The sequence below is a fragment of the Anolis sagrei genome, chromosome 3, assembly GCF_037176765.1.
Source record: "Anolis sagrei isolate rAnoSag1 chromosome 3, rAnoSag1.mat, whole genome shotgun sequence".
NCBI classification, from domain to species: domain Eukaryota; kingdom Metazoa; phylum Chordata; class Lepidosauria; order Squamata; family Dactyloidae; genus Anolis; species Anolis sagrei.
Window position 1 is genome coordinate 141,585,796 of NC_090023.1, and position 18,448 is coordinate 141,604,243.

At 37.2% G+C, this 18,448-nt stretch overlaps 1 protein-coding gene across 1 annotated transcript in view; it reads left to right on the forward strand.

Annotated features, from left to right (window-relative positions):
* CHUK (component of inhibitor of nuclear factor kappa B kinase complex) overlaps positions 1 to 18,448 on the forward strand; it is a 38,180-nt gene that overhangs the window by 3,981 nt on the left and 15,751 nt on the right. The window contains exons 3-12 of the mRNA XM_060769331.2: positions 828 to 942; positions 4,436 to 4,505; positions 5,790 to 5,878; positions 8,445 to 8,534; positions 8,687 to 8,811; positions 10,988 to 11,095; positions 12,476 to 12,611; positions 13,049 to 13,243; positions 16,351 to 16,453; positions 17,946 to 18,069. Of these exons, the coding sequence (XP_060625314.2) occupies positions 828 to 942; positions 4,436 to 4,505; positions 5,790 to 5,878; positions 8,445 to 8,534; positions 8,687 to 8,811; positions 10,988 to 11,095; positions 12,476 to 12,611; positions 13,049 to 13,243; positions 16,351 to 16,453; positions 17,946 to 18,069 (1,155 nt within the window). The remainder of the gene's footprint in view (positions 1 to 827; positions 943 to 4,435; positions 4,506 to 5,789; positions 5,879 to 8,444; positions 8,535 to 8,686; positions 8,812 to 10,987; positions 11,096 to 12,475; positions 12,612 to 13,048; positions 13,244 to 16,350; positions 16,454 to 17,945; positions 18,070 to 18,448) is intronic.

The following is an 18,448-nucleotide window of genomic DNA, read 5'->3' on the forward strand; positions in this document are numbered from 1 at the left end:
AATAGACAACATCATAAAATAATATAAAACCATGACATCATAACAAAGTATAAAAACAACTATTGAACAACAATCAATGGCCTGAAAGAGTAAGTCATTTCTGGGCTTGAGCAGCAGGCTGGAGGAGAATGGAGGTTGAATTATGCTGCCATCTTCCAGAACAGCAAATCATGCCTTCCCCCCAAGTCTGAGTTATTAGTCAGGTCTTTATGGCTTAATAATTCACAGTTGTTATAAATTATGGCGAGAAGTCCTATTCTGAGGTTTGTATTTTAACTTATTCTTAGAAATATTTTCCCCAAAACCCAGAAATATTGGAACACTCCTATCAAATGATGAAATATGTGCTCAGTGCTCCCCATTACCTCCAGCATTTATTGAATGAACGTTTGTTTATGTATTTCATTATTGTTGGGATTAGATACCAATCATATATTATTTTTAAAGCATGTTCTACCTGAGAGAAGATGCTGATTTTCATTGGAACTTTTTGTCAATGTTTTCCATTTAATATTTGTTATTTTTTATGTAGATCATTACCCATCTTTTCTTTACATCCTCAGGATCTGTGTATTCTGATTCAGTCAGTCGATTACACATTTTGGACATTGAACCTTTAATGTTTGTTTGGAAATTTTGTAATAACGTTTCAAATTTCACAGCAACTTAAAAAAATTGTCATAGAGCAGTTGAGCTTGAGTATAATTTAATTTATTTCTGTTTCAAAATACTGATATTGTAAAATCTCCAACTATCTAGAAAGAAATTCCTGTGCATAGATTAAGTATTTTCTGAATATGCAATATTTCTTTTTCTCACTTTTCTAGACTGAACCACCCCAATATTGTCAAAGCGTGTGACGTGCCTGAAGAAATGAATTTCCTTGTAAATGATGTTCCACTGTTGGCAATGGAATATTGTTCCAAGGGCGATCTCAGGAAGGCAAGTCCTATCTCTTAACAACTTAACAACACGACTGGAACAGGATTGTGGTTCAGAAACTTGGCTTTGATATTTTGTTGCTGTGCAAGTAACATGAGGTGTTCCTCACTCTTTCTGGACAGATAGCTTTCCTAACTGTTTTGTGATGGACTTCAGTATACAACAGTCAAATTAGATGAGATGGGAAAAACTCAAGACTGAGGCATCAGAAGATGAGATGCAGCCAACTAGCTGTAGACAGATTACTGCAGGTTCTTTTGCCCTCCCAATTTCCCTCCCCACACCAGTGCTAGTTAGGGAACAGAAGTCCAATTCAGCTTTCAGATATGATAATCAAGGTGGTTATGTGTGTTGTATTCTGTTTACATGCATTTGTTTAGTGAGATGTTGGGAATCCAATTGTGCTTGCAAGTGGCACATGAGTATGGCACGTATTTTATTATTTAAGTATTTTATTACTATTTTTTTTACTTTAATTGAGTTGCTTCTGTTAATCTTTCCAGTTGTTCTTTTATGCTAATCGGTGTAGTTTATTGATTTTCTGCAAATGTTGTTGAGGTCTATGTGTTCTGTATTGCACTTTTGTTGTGCTATTTTGTAAGCCACCCTAAGTCCCTTTTGGGAGATGGTGGTGGGATAGAAATAAATAACTATATTATTATTGTTGTTGTTATTATTATGGCATCCTAATACAGATGGATTACAGTCATAATTGGCCTGCTAGCCAAATAGGTAACTTGACCATAGCTGAATTGTGAAGGAGAAAGATTAAAAACATCTATATAAATAAAAATGTAATGTTTGTTTGTGGGATTTAACATAACTAAAAAACCACTGGATGAATTGACACCAAATTTGGACAGAAGACACCTATCAGGCCAACAAGTGACCATCACTCATAAAAACACTGAAAAACACAGCGGAAGGGACTTAAAAGGCCAAAAAACAAAAAATACATTACAACGCATGTGCAAAACCACATATATATACACAAACGCACATATATACACATTCATAAATATACACATATATGCATATACACAAACACACAAAACACAACGCATGGCAGGGGATGACTAGTCAGATATAAAAATATAAAAACAATCACAATGAAAGCCATTAGGCATCCAAGCACACCTTTTATACTTTTCATGGATTATTCTCCTGCTGCTAACAACAGCAAAACAATAGCAATCCTAAATGGTGAGATCACAAAAATCTATTGAATTCTTAGATCATCAACCACCTCTTCTTTACGCCTCAGGACAGATGTTCTTTGCTTTTCCTTGGCCTTAATTTTCCTTCCATTTTAAGGCCTCGTCACACTAGAGAATGAATCCACATTAAATCCGATTGCTGCTTCCTTCAGAATTCTGGGGTTTGGAGAGCTATTATGTATGTAGTTTAGAGATGAGCCTTTAACAGCCTCACTAAACTACGAACCCCAGAATTCTACAGGAAACAGAAAACGGATTTTAATTGGATTTATTCTCTAGTGTGATGAAGTAGGCCTTTTCATCCCTTCTTTTCTTTCTTAATGTTGTATTTGCGAACAAACATTTTTCTTTCTAGTCTGTTGCATTTGGGTTTTTTTTAAAACCCTCTTTAGTCTGCCTCTGACAGCTGTGAGGAAAACAACTTGTAAATTCTCTAATCTTCAGAGTTGACACAAACCCTGAAGATTGGCATTCAAATAAGGACACTGTCGTGATTTTTATAACCCTGTTAAAGATATTTGATTCATTTGCTCATACTACTGGTTAAGGGCTTGCCATGGGAAACCCAGATGGGAATTTTGGCTTCTTTTCCCAATTTTTACTTCCTCTTTGTGGTCTCTGTGACTCACATAAATGATCATCTGTACCTGTGCAGTGCATCTCTCTGAATCTTATAGTGATAAGGTCAGCACCCTGGATTTACTGGTTTGGAGGAAAAGTCATCCCAGGCATAAACTGTCTGCACTAACTCTCTCTTGCAGGCTAAAGGTCTTAAAAACGGACAATTAACCAAAGTACCTTCAAAGAAAGAACAAAAAAAATAGATCAAAGACAAGCTGATTTTAAAGCCAGTCTGCACAGCATAGCAGTAGTAAGGGGCCAATATAATAATAATAATAATAATAATAATAATAATAATAATAATATTTTTATACACCGCCAACCATCTCCCCAAGGAGACTCAGGGCAGCTTACAAGGGATAAGCCCAAAAATTACAAATAAAACACAACAGATTAAAAACATCAGATATAAAAATATAAAAACAATCACAATTGTAAACAACATCAAAACAATATGGCTGAGATAAAGAACATAGCTGAGGTACAGGCTCACTGAGTACAAATAGTTGAAGTTTGATTGGGCCATTCCTCCTTCTCCCTCCACATTCAGTCTTGGTTGGCTCCAACTTCTCATATGACTATCGGTTTTCCCTGCCCTTCTCACTCTTCCCTCTCCCACCCTTCACAGAATAATGAGATGTGGCCTTGAACCTTCGCTGTCCACAGTACTGCAAGGATTATATGACACATTGTGTGGGAAGCGGAGTGCACATGGAAACCTGTCCTCTCCTTGGGTCCTTGGCTGCTGCCGCTTCAGTGTCCAGGGAATTGGGAGAAGGCAGGAAGGGCCACCATTAAAACAAATATTGAATAGCTCTAGAAGGTTCCAAGGGATGCACTGCGCAGACACAGACAACCCATTTCTTTGAGTTCACAGATGAGCACTTGAAAAATCACAGTTACATGCAAGCAGTCTGTTTTCACCAGATGAGTTCAAAGTTATAACAAGATGCTTTTGCTTCTCAGATGAAGGGAAGTAGTGTCCCCCATGCTTGACCACAATGACAATTTTGTGGGGTTCGCTAGGAAGCAATGCCACTAAACACTTCTGAAATGAAGTTGAATCACTAGGTCCACTGGTCCCAGCTTTGAGGGACCCAGCTTTATCCATGAAATTAAAAGTGCTAATTGTTCCTCAGATAAATTAGTAGCCCTTTGGCTGTGACTGTTGTGAGATCGGCTGGTTTGAATATGTATGTTTTATACTTCTGTTTAACAGTAATTTATTTAATGTTATATTAAAACAAAAGACACTCAAATAGTTTCTTTCTCTTTTTGACATCAAGGGCTTGTCATGCTAGAAAAGATATGTTTATTTTAAATTGGGAAGGGGTATGATTATAGGAAATCAATGGACAGAACCAAAGGATTCTTGCTGATACTGAAACTCTGTTTCAAGCTAAATAGATCTAACAAGTGAACACTTTCATCTTCTATCTTTTACTAAAATATGATCTTTTGGGTGATTATTTGGGATATTTTGGGTGATTATTTGGATAAGTAAGACAGTGCTCATCTTGTATTTTCAGACTCCTCCTTCATTAACCTATTACATTCACGACCAGCTGCATATTTCCTATAAAGTAAATGTACGAATTACTGGACACTTAGCAATATTTCTCTCTTTCATTTGAAATATTTTTTTTTCTTTTTAGCTGTTGAACTTGCCTGAAAATTGCTGCGGTCTTAAAGAAAGCCAAATACTTAACCTTCTTAGTGATATTGGTATGTTGATTGGTGCATGTTTTTACAACATTTTCTTCTGCAATTCTCAATTATTTTGTCTCAAAACATGTATTTTAAATGCTCAAAAGACTGGCTACATTCTGAATGCATTTTTTTACAAGAATCTTATGACTTTTTAACTACTTAGTTATAATCTTCAGAAGATTATAGTGAACAGTACCTGGTTCCTGGCCCTCAGCTTGATTTGGAACGTCCCTTTCTGACTGTCCAACTGCAGCAATTGGGAACAATGCCAAAGCAGTTCAGAGAACCTGTAACGGCAAACACCAGTTCAGAAACACACACTCATCAGATTCAAATAGCTTTATTCATGAAACAGAGTTGATCACAGGACATAATTGTTGTCAGAACTGAAAACCTTTCATTTGCACAGTGTATTTGTAGCACAAAGCAATTCAAACATGGTTTTGTGCTATAAATATACTGAAAGCCTTCGACAATAAATTCAGACATTTTGAGGGCTTTCCTCCCATTCACCAACCCAAAATACTCTGTCTTCCCCACACTAATTTCCTCTTAAAAACTACATAAAGTGCTTCCAAGTTGTGCAGATGAGAAACCAGCATCAACACGGTAAAATCATTTTGAAATCCCTCAAAGGTGGGTTGAGATGTTGCTCATCATCTTAGCTGTTCAATAATACTTGTGATATATAATGGTCAGGTATTTTGTTTTAAAGGGAAATTGAAATAATATGTTTGTGTTGGTGTTTTGGAGTAAGAGTGCTGGGAAAATAAGAGAAAACATAAATGATTAAAGAATTTGAGTCCTGTGGATATATTGAGGAACACCTGGAAAGTTATTTTGCTTTATTTAAAAGTAATCTCAAAAGTATTGTCGAAGGCTTTCATGGCTGGAATCACTGGGTTGTTGTAGGTTTTTTCAGGCTATATGACCATATTCTAGAGGCATTCTCTCCTGACATTTCGTCTGCATCTATGGCAAGGATCCTCAGATGCAGGCGAAATGTCAGGAGAGAATGCCTCTAGAACATGGCCATATAGCCCCCAAAAAACCTACAACAACCCTAATCTCAAAAAGGTTCTTTTAAGGCAGTATTGATAATGCAAAGAAAGCCAGCTGTTATAAGAGAACTGAAAAAATGCACAAGAACAATTACAATACTATCATATTTCATTCTTCTTTACCTTCTACTACTGCTTAGATATCTTGTAGATAATAAAAGAGAGATTGATCTAGATTTCTCCTAAACCTATTTTTCCATCTTAACATGTTGTTTTGCAAAAAATGTATGACTTACAGGATCTGGTATCCAGTACTTGCATGAAAACAGAATAATACATAGAGACCTTAAACCAGAAAATATAGTGCTTCAGGATGAAGGTGGGAAGGTAAGTGAAATATAATGCATAACTCAAATAGCATGCGTGTAAGTTTTATTTGAGGTTTCCTTTGGCTGGATAGAGCAATGTCGGTTATTCCTTTTTTCATTTATCACTTGCAGTGCCTAGAATCTAAATTGGGTATTCTTATTAGGATTGCACATCAGACCTGTGCTAAAATTAATACATGGAGAGTTTACATAGCTTTGTCGTGTGTCTATTTAATATTTGCTGTACTGGACAGGACTTTGAAAAAGCCTAGCATTTGAGTAAGAGAGAAAAAAAACTGAGTGTTTGAGGATTATTATTTCAGCTCTTCTCTGGCAATCTTCTATAAAATGGGGTTAGGACAATTTAATTAACATTCTTGAGTTACATCACTACTGGGAACGGTTCTGATCTCGGAACGGTTGGACAATGTGACTGGACAATGACTGATTAATGAAATGTGGAGGACATGTTTTTTTATTATGTTTATTGATGTTAATTGTAATAAATTTTTATCTATGTTAAATGTTTTTAATGTTTAAAGTATTTTTGTACTGTTGTGGGCATCAAATTGTGCCGTTTTGTAAACCGCCATGAGTTGCCCTCGGGCTGAGAATGGCGGTGTAGAAGCGTAGTAAATAAATAAATAAATAAAATAAATTATGTGAACAGAGAACTTGAAGTTGGGAGGGCTACTCAGGATTTAGGAAGCACCAGCAAATTCTTTATGATGTTTCCTGCAGTGTGGAATGTGGTTTTCTTGGATTTGATCCCAAAATGCATTAGATATTGTTACTTCCTACAATCCACTGGGAGTGAGACTCATGCGAGATTGACTTTGCCCTGGTGTTTGTAATGCATATTCCTCATCAGCTTGCGTACATTTGAATAGGATCTCTTTTTAAAATGACTTTGAATTTAGATTTTCAAGACATACAAACAGCAATACAGCATTCTTCCAAAAGTAATTGTCCACAGTTCACTATCACTGCATTACCTATATCCTTATTAGTATGTTTGTATCAAGTCTGAAATAATGAAGACTTTGATAGAAAATGGAGACTTGCATTTAAATATCTAGAAAGAAAGGTAGAATTTAAAATAGCAGCAAGGGGAAGTTATTAAAGCCCTAAACGGCCCCGGCCCAAATTACCTGTCCAAACGCATCTCCCTCTTTGTACCTTCACGGAGATTAAGATCCTCCGGGGAGTCCCTGCTTTTTCTCCCGCCATTGTCACAGGCGCGATTGGTGGGGACGAGAGACAGTGCCTTCTCGGTGATTGCTCCCTGGCTTTGGAACTCCCTTCCTTGTGAGATCAGGTCGGCCCCCTCCCTCCTGTCCTTTAGAAGGATGGTAAAACTTGGCTGTGGGACCAAGCTTTCGGGACAGGGCAATGAAGCGACAATGGGAAAGATGACAAGGGCAATTGGATTCGATGCGGATGGCTAGGACAGTTTTAAATTGTGTTATTTTAAATGGTGTATTTTAATATTTAGATAAATGTTTTTAATGTTTATGTATTGTACCCAGGCATTGAATGTTTGCCATATATATGTTGTGCTCCGCTCTGAGTCCCATTCGGGGTGAGAAGGGTGGAATATAAGTGTTTTAAATAAATAAATAAATAAATATAAAGATAAGGGTAGATTTTAATGAGATATTAGTTTTACGTTGGGTGGTGTCGAAAGTAATGGGTGGTGGTTCATTGATGGGGAAGGGGGTGAATGTGATAGACAGATGTAATTGTATTATGCATATTTGATGTATTTCCTTTCTTTTCTTTTATATTCCTTATATTATTATTATTATTATTATTATTATTATTATTATTAACCATATTTGTATCCTGTGTTTCTCAGCCCGGAGGGGACTCAAGGCAGCAATTTGATGTTGTACATACATGTATCAAATAAACAATCACAATTAAAACCAAACAATTAAAACATGAATTATTAAAACATCGATTAAAATCATGTCATCCAAAACATAATCCAGGGCCATTCCGTTTGTCAATCACATTGATTTGTGGTCATTTATTGCGGTCCCAAATCCATATCTTAATTTTTTTGCTGAAGGTCAGGAGAGAAGGGGCTGATCTGATTTCATTGGGGAGGGAGTTCCATAAACAAGGGGCTACCTCTGAGAAGGCCCTGTCTCTTGTCTCCACCAATTGTACCTCCGAAGGAAGGGGGACCGAGATTATCCCCGGATTATCTTAATCTCCAAGATGGTTCATTCGAACAGGTAAACTGGGCCGGAACCGTTTAGGGCTTTGTAGGTTAAAGTCAGCACTTTGAATTGTGCTCGGTAGCAGACTGGCAGCCACTGGAGCTGGCATAACAGGGAGATTGTGTGCTCCTTGTACCTTGTAACACTTGTTATCTATGTTCCCTTTGAAAATAATTGCATGTTTCCCATATGAAATTGTTTGGAAAAACCCCTAAAATGGCATAGACTTTTAAGCAAATTAAATTTTAAGTGAGAAAAAAGATCATCTTAAATTGACATTGGTGAAGAACTCTAGGAAGTAGTAGAAGTGCCAAGTAGCATAAAGGAACAATATTGTGCTGTTGATTTTTTTTCCAGATAGTTCACAAAATAATAGACCTGGGATATGCCAAGGACCTGGATCAAGGAAGCCTATGTACATCTTTTGTTGGAACCTTGCAGTATTTGGTAAGATTTTTAAAGATAATTATTAACGGGGATTGTAGCAGAAATTCTCCTAGTGATTATTTCTGTGTATTCTCCACATTTGTCAAAGAAAACCTACAGTGTTCTCCATAGCTTCCTGCTTCTTACTACATTTTATTACTGTTTTATTTAAGGCACCAGAACTCTTTGATAATAAACCTTATACAGCTTCTGTAGACTTCTGGAGCTTTGGCACTGTGGTCTTCGAGTGCATTACAGGATTTAGACCATTTTTACATAATCAGCAGCCTTTTACCTGGTAAGGATTTATTTTTGAAACTAAATGGGCTATTAGATTCTTACTTGCCTTGTCTTCTCCACACCTATTTTTTTATAATGCATAACCGAACTGTTTCATGGAAAGTTGTATCTAAAACTCATGAACCCACACTCTTTTTGGAACAACTCTATTACAATAAATGTATTGATAAACATTAAAACAGCAAAGCAGAAAAACTCAAAAAGAAAGGAAAATAGACTTTTGTGTGAATTTTTCTCCTGCAGATCTGTCTCTCACTTGAGCATAATAGTATACATGGAATAATGGGCTTGCCTGACTGTTATTTTAGGTAAAGGTAAATATTTCCTTTGACATTAAGTATAGTCATGTCCGACTCTAGGGCTTGGTGTTTATCTCCATTTCTAAGCCGAAGAGCCAACGTTAACTGTAGACACCTCCTAGGTCATGTGGCCCGCATGATTGCATGGAGCGCCATTACCTTTCCGCAGAAGCAGCACCAGTGGTTTAACCTGCTGCACCACCAGGGGGCCCCAACTGTTATTTTAATGGACTATAAATGCACAGTTTGTAGGATCATGATATGTTTGCTCCATCTTGTGCATCACAACCTATTCCACTGTTGAACAGCTCTAACTACCAGAGTTCTACTTAATCTTCAGGTGGAATCTCTTTTTCTGCTATTTGAATCTATTGCTCTGTATTCTAGTCTTTATAGCAGCAGAAAACAAGCTCGACCCTTCTTCAATGTGACATTCTTTCAAATATTTAAACATGGCAGTCATGTCCCCTCTGAGTCTTCTTTTCTCCAAACTAAATATACTTAGTTCCCTAAACCATTCCTCATTGGGCTTAGCTTTCAGACCCTTGACCATTTTGTTCACCGTTCTCTGGATGTTCTATCTTGTCAATTTCCTTCTTGATTGTGTTTCCCAGAACAAAACACAGTATTCCAAGTGAGGTCTGACCAAAGCAAAATAGAGTGGGACTATGACTTCACTCATAGTGAGACCAGTGGGTCCCCAGATGTTTTGGGCTATACAACTCCCAGAAATCCCAGCCAGTTTACCAGCTGTTAGCATTTTTGGGAGTTGAAAGCCAAAACATCTGGGGACCCTCAGGTTGAGAACCACCGTTCTAGACCCTATAATTCCCATTGAAACCGAACTGTGCCGTTTTGTAAATTGTCATGAGTTGCCCTCGGGCTGAGAACGGCGATATAGAAGTGTAGTAAATAAATAAATGATGTAGCCTAGAATTGCATTGGCTTTTTTTAGCTGCAGCATCACACTGTTGGCCAGTGTTCAGCTTATGGTGGTGATTCATCTTGCATTGGAACAATCTATGAAGAGGTGGTAGATTCCCTCTCTCCTGCTTTAAAGGCTATCATTTCCTTTTTTTATATTATTCCATCCCTGCTTACAGTCCTTTAAAAAAGAAGAGGACTCCTTGACCTGAGCTAGTCTACCTTATCCCTGTCCCTGCGTGCGTTTTTAAACTATAATTTTGCTTTATTCTGTGGGTGGTGCTCAGGAGATATCTGAAAGAGTAGGATATCTGTTTCTTATTGCTGAGGATTGGCATGGCCCTATGATCAATAATCAAAACAAGCTGTCCCTAGCTGCACTCCTGTCCATTTTTGCATCATTCAGGAGATAACACTTTTCCTATAAGCTGCTGTTGTTTTTCAGAACTCTCCTATATGATACTCAAGATTCTCCTTTTTCTCTTGTTTACGTTTTCTGCCTCCTTCTTTTCCTCTTCCTCATCCTCTTCCTCTCATTGTTATCATTACGTTTGTTTGTTTGTTTATAAAGCAGCATTTCTACACTTAGCTCTTTACATGTAAAACAACCAAGCACTACATTATCGGTCTTAATTCAGGAAGGATCTTTCAAAAAAGGACCTTTTCAGCTTCATCTTTTCTTGGTTAATCAATCTGGCCTTATCTCTCCTGCCCAGGGAAGGGGAGAAAATTACCTCTTCCCAATGTTTGTATTGTACTGCTGGAGAAAAGACCTAAGGAGGGGTTCTTCAGTGAAAGCAACAACCTAGGAAGATGATGTAATAGCTTTTCTTTGAATAATTTCAGTGAGGAAGTTTGACAAACACCGTATTTAGAGAAAGAAAATCCTTTTCTATAGTGGTTTGGTGGTATATAGGTTGTCAGTTGTTTATAAAAAATCTTTTCTTATAGGCATGACAAAATCAAGAAGAAAGATCCAAAATGCATCTTTGCATGGGAAGAAATGACCGGGGAAGTTAAATTTAGTGCTCATTTGCCAAATCCCAACAGCCTGTGCAGGTAACATTCTCTCTCTTCTTTCACAAACTTGCTAAAATTCTGTTAGGCAAATCTGTGTGCCAAAATAATTCTTCAGTACCCTTTCTCTATGAAAAGCATGCCCATTGATGTCCCATAGTGTTGGGTGGATAATACACATGTTCCATGTGATCCTATATCATAAAAATTGGCTGTGAAATACATAATCCCCTTAAAACCAGTTTTTCCTGCTTGTTTTATTGGAGCATTTCTTGCTTGCTGCTAAATTCTAGCAGGATAGTGGGGTTGAACTTTGCGTACTCTGTGGCTAACAATTGGGCAAAATCCCTTCTGCTGTGCTTTTGAGGCTTTAAAGTACTATCATTAGAAAGGGTGGAATTGCAAGCATAAATCCCCTGGGACTTAATTGCTGTATGGAATAGCTGGCACATGAATTCATTTGTATTATGTCAGTTGATAAATTACATGTGGACTGGCAATGGATTTCATGAAAATTCAGTGTAGATCCAGTTGTTACTGCTGCAAAAAATGGATGTCAGTTTATTTCACATGTTTATTTATTATTTATTTCAAACATTTCTATCCCGTCCTTCTCAACCCCAGCTTACATCCGGCAGCAATTCAATGCCAATAACACAACAAAACAACATAACACAAATTTGACATTATTTAAAACAATAAGTTATAAAATATTCAATTAAAACATTTCTAACAGCAATATATGTTGATTGAATATATCTTGGAAATGAAGAAGGAGGGGCAACTTGTTTGAGTTGGCATGCCAAATCTGTCTGAGGATCAGCAAGGAATAGCCTTTCTGTTTTTCCATCCAATCTATTAGAGCATGGTCAAGTTAAGGTTTTTTGGACTACAACTGCCAGAATCCCCCAGGCTATGGAACAAGTTTGTTAGGAGCTTCTACATATTGTAGTTCGAAAATCTAACTTTTCTATCTGTAGACCATTGGTAAGTGAGCAGTTGGCACATTCATGCCACAGTAATGCTACAAAGGTATTGAGAGTATCAGGAAGGAATCATGGGTGCAGCTAAGGATTTTATTAGGAAACAAGTGAGGGATAGATTAAAGAAGCTGTGACTTTGTTAGTCATCTGCAAGTTCACACTTGACTATATAAACAACTCAACAAATCTACCTTTAACATTATAGAAATTTATTGTGCATTCATAAATATATGTTACATATTGGACTGGTAGCTGATCTTCTCTTTAATAAAATTAATCTTTGTAAGTCTGTTGTCAAAGGCTTTGATGGCCAGAACCACTGGGTTGCTGTGAGTTTTTCTGGCCATACAGCCCGGAAAATTCACAGCAACGCAGTTGCTCATTTTGTTTTTAAATGTGTGTTCCATATTTGTGTTTTTTTATTTTGTTTTTGGGTTAGTATAATTGTAGAACTAATGGAGAATTGGCTGCAGCTGATGCTAAACTGGGATCCACAACAGAGAGGGGGTGGGAGAGACCCAGAAACTGGAAACTTCAGGTGTTTCCAACTAATGGATCATCTGTTGAGCCTAAAGGTAAGTTCTGATATGATACACTTGGATTTTAAAAAAGTAATTTAAAAGCGCAAGCATTTTTATGAGGAAGTAAACTGAATTGGTTAAAGCATGAGCATGATAAATTTTCAGAGAAATAAATCAATTCTGTGTCTTACAATAGTTTCCCCTTTTCAGAATGAATGGTGATTAATCCCATTGTCTTTGTAAATGCATTTGCACAATAACAGTAACAAGGCTGATCATTCGGATATGGTGGAGACAGGAATCATAACTTCAGGGCACACTTCAGTCACAGCCCCCCCCCCCCCCTTATATTTAAAAACATTTTAATTTCTTAACATTCAGGCGATGTCAGAAATCGTTGTTAAAAATAAATTCCTTACACATTGGGCAACAATGGATCAGTGGATTGACTAAATGATTGTTCATTTATCCTTGTATATGTTTTGTTACAGATAGTTCACATCTTAAATATGACTTCTGCCAAGATTTTGTCTTTTTCATTACACCCTGAGGAAAGTCTTCATTCGCTCCAGTCTCGTATTGAGTCTGAGACTGGAATAAACACAGGCAACCAAGACCTTCTCCTTGAAATGGGAATTTGTCTGGATCCTCGGAAGCCAGCTTCTCAGTGTGTTATTGATGGCATAGTAAGATTTCCTTTTTTATTCAAATAAGTGGGAGAGCAAAACTGAGATTTTGTTTTACTAGTTACTGTATATACTCATGTGTAAGTCAGCATCAGGTTTTGGGGTCAAATTATGAATTTTGATATGACACTCGAGGAAGTTGAGGGTCATAGTATTTTGAGAAGGTGGCCACTCCTAGATGCCATCATCACCACTTCACTTTCCAGGATTTAAAAAGGCCAGGAGTGGCACCATAGCAAAGAGTCATTGACTTGCTGTGGGCTGCAGTGGCTCAATGAGTTAAACTCTGGTGCTGTCTGAATTGCTGATCTGAAGGTTGGTGATTCGAATCCGCGAGATGAGGTGAGCTCCTGTCTATTAACTCGAGCTTCCTATGTGGGGACATGAGACAAAGCGCCCACGGGATGGTTACACATCTGGGCATCCCCTGGGCAACATCCTTCCAGACGGCTAATTCTTTCACACCAGAAGCAACTTGCATTCTCAAGTCACTTCTGAAAAGATAAAAAAACTGACTTGCATTGGGGTTGGTCTAGTAGCCACAACCTCTTCTTAACTACTACCTCAGTTTTTTGAACTCATTCACTGAAGATGAGCTGTAACTTGACTTTCTTAAAGGCTAGGAGGTTTATTGTGGCCAGTTTGTTCTCCCTAAGCCCATGGCCTAAGGGGGCAGGACATCTGCTGAATCACTGACTTGCTCTATTACAGATGATAGCTTCACCCGTAAGCAATCCATCAATAGAGCAGAAGCCCTATCCTGCTTTTCTAATCTCTAATGCTAGTGGCCTGCACAGCAGTATCTGTAAGAGTTAAATAAAAATAAAATAAATAAACTTTATTTATATCCTGCCACCATCTCCCAGTGGGACACGGGGTGGCTTACAAAACACTCAAAGGTGCAAACACATAAAATACAAAAATTGCAAAAACAATAATAAAACTTTATTTATATTCTGCTCTATCTCCCCGAAGGGACAATAACAAAAAATAACAGCCAACATAAATATCCCACTTCACAAAAATCCCTGGTTAAAATCAGTAAAATACAGCAATAGCTGCAGGTATAAAACAACAATAATCAATCTCAGTCATGTCAAGTGCTTGGTGAAATCTATGGATCCTCATATATAAGAACAAGATGCAAAAGCCATTTGTCTTCGCTCCTTACAAAGGCAGAAGCCAATGTCTTCGGAACTCCCTCATCCCTTTTACTTTTGCAACAAAAGAGCACCAGTATTGCAGCAAGTCCTGTACCCTTCTCCTCATTCATGTGTGTCTTTCTATAGATAAACTCACTGCCTAAGGGTGTGGTGGAAGCTCAGAGTGAAGACAGAGGGGAGCAGAAGACATCTCCATCTTGTCTTCTGCCTATATCATCAGTTGGGAGCCCCCCCCCCCCCCCCCCGCCTCTCCCCGCCTCTCCCCCGCTCTGGCACCAACTGCTGCTCTGGCCAGAGGAGAGCAGAAGACATTTCCATCTTGTCTTTACTAATAATATAATATAGTATATTGTATATACATATAATATTTATAATATTATAATGTAATACAATATAATACTAGTAATAATAATACAATATTATAATTATAATTATATATTTACATTACATGTAGTATTACTAATAATATTACAATATAATAGTATAGTGCAATATAGTAATATATAATACTGATATTGTACTATGCTAATAATATAATATATTGTATGAAAATATATCTTGTAAGCCGCTCTGAGTCCCCTTCAGGGTGGGAAGAGCGGCATATAAATAAATAAATAAATAAATAATAACAATTACCCACTGGTAGAGACTCTTAAATAGTTACCTACCTACAGGAAGACAAAGAATACATATGTGGACCACCTTGCCACAAATCCAGATGCCAGCTCTTCCCACACAACTATTTGGAAAATGTCTTCATAGGACTTAAGCACATCACCCATAATAGAGCTACCTTCATTTGCTCCTCCTCTAATGTGATATGTACTGTTCTTTTGTCAGCAATTCCTTTCAGTATTCTGCATTGGACAAGCAGACCACACACGGAACCAGAGGTTAGAAGACATAAACCAGACGTTAGGAATGGGAATAAACAAAAATGAATTGCAGAACACTTACATTTTCCTTAGCATTCCATTTTTGGCATTGGAATAGCTGTCGCAAAAGCAGATTAGTATATATCTATAAACCGTAATCCCTCAACACTGGGTTGAACAGAGATGGTTTCCTGCCACAATATAGATAATACCATCAGCTTCATCAGCCCCCCCCCCCCTCCAACCTTGGCAAGTGTCATCACATTTCCTTTCTGTTTCCCAGCCAGCATTATACTGCATTCAGATAATTCTCTTTGATTGTGCTTTTCCTGCATGGAAGGGAGTTGGACTAGATGGCCCATGTGGTCTTTTCCAACTCTATAATTCTATGATCATTCATATGGTTATTTATTCACCCACTCTTTAAGCAACACTTTGCACACTGGCAATTCCTCTTCCCTTTTTGTTTGCATCATGTCAGCTGAGTAGGGAATATGAAGGGTTGTTTAAATTTTTGCAGAGCACCTGGAAAACTTCGATAGCTTTCTAATCATCATCTTGACTTCAGCAAAGCACATTACAGTCAGACTGGAATCTTCAGTTTAGGGTTCCAATTTAGTTCTCCAAAGGTCATTAATTCTCTTGTAATAAGCAGTAGGAATTTCTACTTATCTAAGAAGCAAATCTGAGACTTCTAAAATAGTATAGGATAAGACAAATTCAATGCTATGAGAGTAACACTTCAAAGAATAAAAGGTGTCAAAGAAATTAGGTCAAAATGAACTAAGAAAGGAAAGGGGTTAACTGCATGATGCCAAAACATTTTGGTGAACTACTGCATGTTGTTGGGAAAATTCCAGAATTGTTGAGACATAAAATAAAATCTTCCAGATTCAGTGATTCAAATATTTTGCAACCTATATAATACATAAAATGCAAATTATATAACCTTTGGGTTAATGTAATGTTTTCTTATTTATGTAGCAATAATTTTCTGATTTGCTGGTACTTTTGGGGAACTGCTTTGGAAATCACATTTTTCATTTCAATACCTTTCTTTGTTTATCAGCGAGGCTGGGACAGCTACATGGTTTATCTGTTTGATAAAAGCAAAACCATATATGAAGGTCCTTTTGCTTCTAGGAGTCTTTCTGACTGCGTAAATTACATTGGTAAGTATGATGCTGTTTAAACTTGATTCATGGTTACAAACAGAGGTAACTTTTCTGAGTAGTAGTAATGAAATATTGTTTCTAAGTAATAAACAATATTCCAGGAAGAAACAGAGCCACTGTAAAACCGTGCTTCCAAATTCCATCTCAGCAAGGTGGCCTAGAAGGGTACAGTGGTCGATGGTGTTGAAAGCTACTGAGAGGTCTAAGAGAATTAAAAGGGACACACTCCCCATCTGGTTCTCTGCGTAGATTATTCACCAAGGCCACCAAAATTATCTCTGACTCATAACCAGGCCTGAAATCAGATGGAAATGGATCTAAATAATCAATTTAATCAAGAAACCCCTGGAGTTGGGAGGCACCATGTGATCTAGTACTTTACCCAGAAATGGGCTCAACCTCTGAGGATGCCTGCCATTGTTGCAGGCGAAACTTCAGGAGAGAATGCTTCCAGAACATGGCCATATAACTCGGAAAACACACAACAATCCAGTGATTCCAGCCATGAAAGTCTTCGACAATTTTAAGGGATTCTCTCATTAACATTCCAGGCCATTATTAGAATACTAGAATTTCAGTTTAATTGCTCTGTTTTTTTGTTTTTGTTTTCATGTCAGAAGAGACTTGAGAAACTGCAAGTCGTTTCTGGTGTGAGATAATTGGTCGTCTGCATGGATGTTGCCTAGGGGATGCCTGGATGTTTTTACCATCCTGTAGCAGACTTCTCTCATGTTCCCGCATAAGAAGCTAGAGCTGACAAAAGGGAGGTCACCCCACTCCCCGGATTATTTTTTACATTCCCAATTGTCCCTGGCAAGATTTAAATTTAAAAAACAAGTGTGCACAGTTGGAACCTCATAGTTGCGAACACAATTATTGGTATAGGAATGATTTTAATGTGTTTTAATCTTATGTCTATGTGTTTTTAATATATATGTTTTTAACTATTTATTATTTATTTATGATATTTCTATTCCGCCTTTCTCGAACCCAAAGGTGACTCAAGGCAGCTTACAACCAGGCAGCCATTTGATGCCTTAACAATATCCACTTAAAATCACATTTAAAACAGAATTAAAAGTACATACAATAAGACCTTTAAAAATATATATAACCAATATATAAAATTAGTGCCTTCATTGTTAGCCTCGTCCAAAATCATCATCTGCACCATTCCAATATTCAATTTCACATAATTCCGTGTTTGTCTATTGTGCTATGCTTTTATGTTTTTATCCATGTATATTAATTATATATTTTACCTTGCCTTGAACCCCGGGGAGAGGCGGGTAAGAAATAAAATGTATTTTTTTATTATTTTTAAAGCAATTTGAAAACATCATCTGATTCAAATAGTTATGCTGTTTTATTTTCCGTAAAAAGAGGAAATGCGAAACACTTAATAATCTAAGATATTTGCAATAGAAGTTGTATATAATGTTGTTCAGCTTAATCTGAAGATTGTTTATCTCCTTCTTGTCTCATACAGTACAGGATAGCAAAATTCAGTTGCCCATATTGCAGCTCCGTAAGATATGGGCTGAAGCTGTGTATTATGTTATTGGGCTTAAAGAGGACTACAGCCGGTTGTTTCAAGGGCAGCGAGCTGCTATGTAAGTAATCTGTTTATGTAACAAAACCTGAGTTGGAAAAATATGTTTGTGTAAAATATGTACAAATCTAAAGATTACCCAAAGGTTTTTCAGAATTTTTTGTATGTCTGTGCACACATACTTGGGGATATCCTTATGCAGTCCTCAGACTAAAAAGATCTAGAGTTTTATACTTTTTTTCCCCTTGGCAACAGCTTTCCATTATGGAAAAATAGTCTAAAATTAGAAGTCCCTGATCAAACAAAAAGTGCTCTATGTCAGTTTCCTCCTTTGAAATACTACTTGAACCTATTGGTGTCCTCCTACATGTAATGAACACACAATTGCTGATTCTTGAACTAACAGCAGTTTGTAGTATTGGTAGTAGATTTGTGTAAAT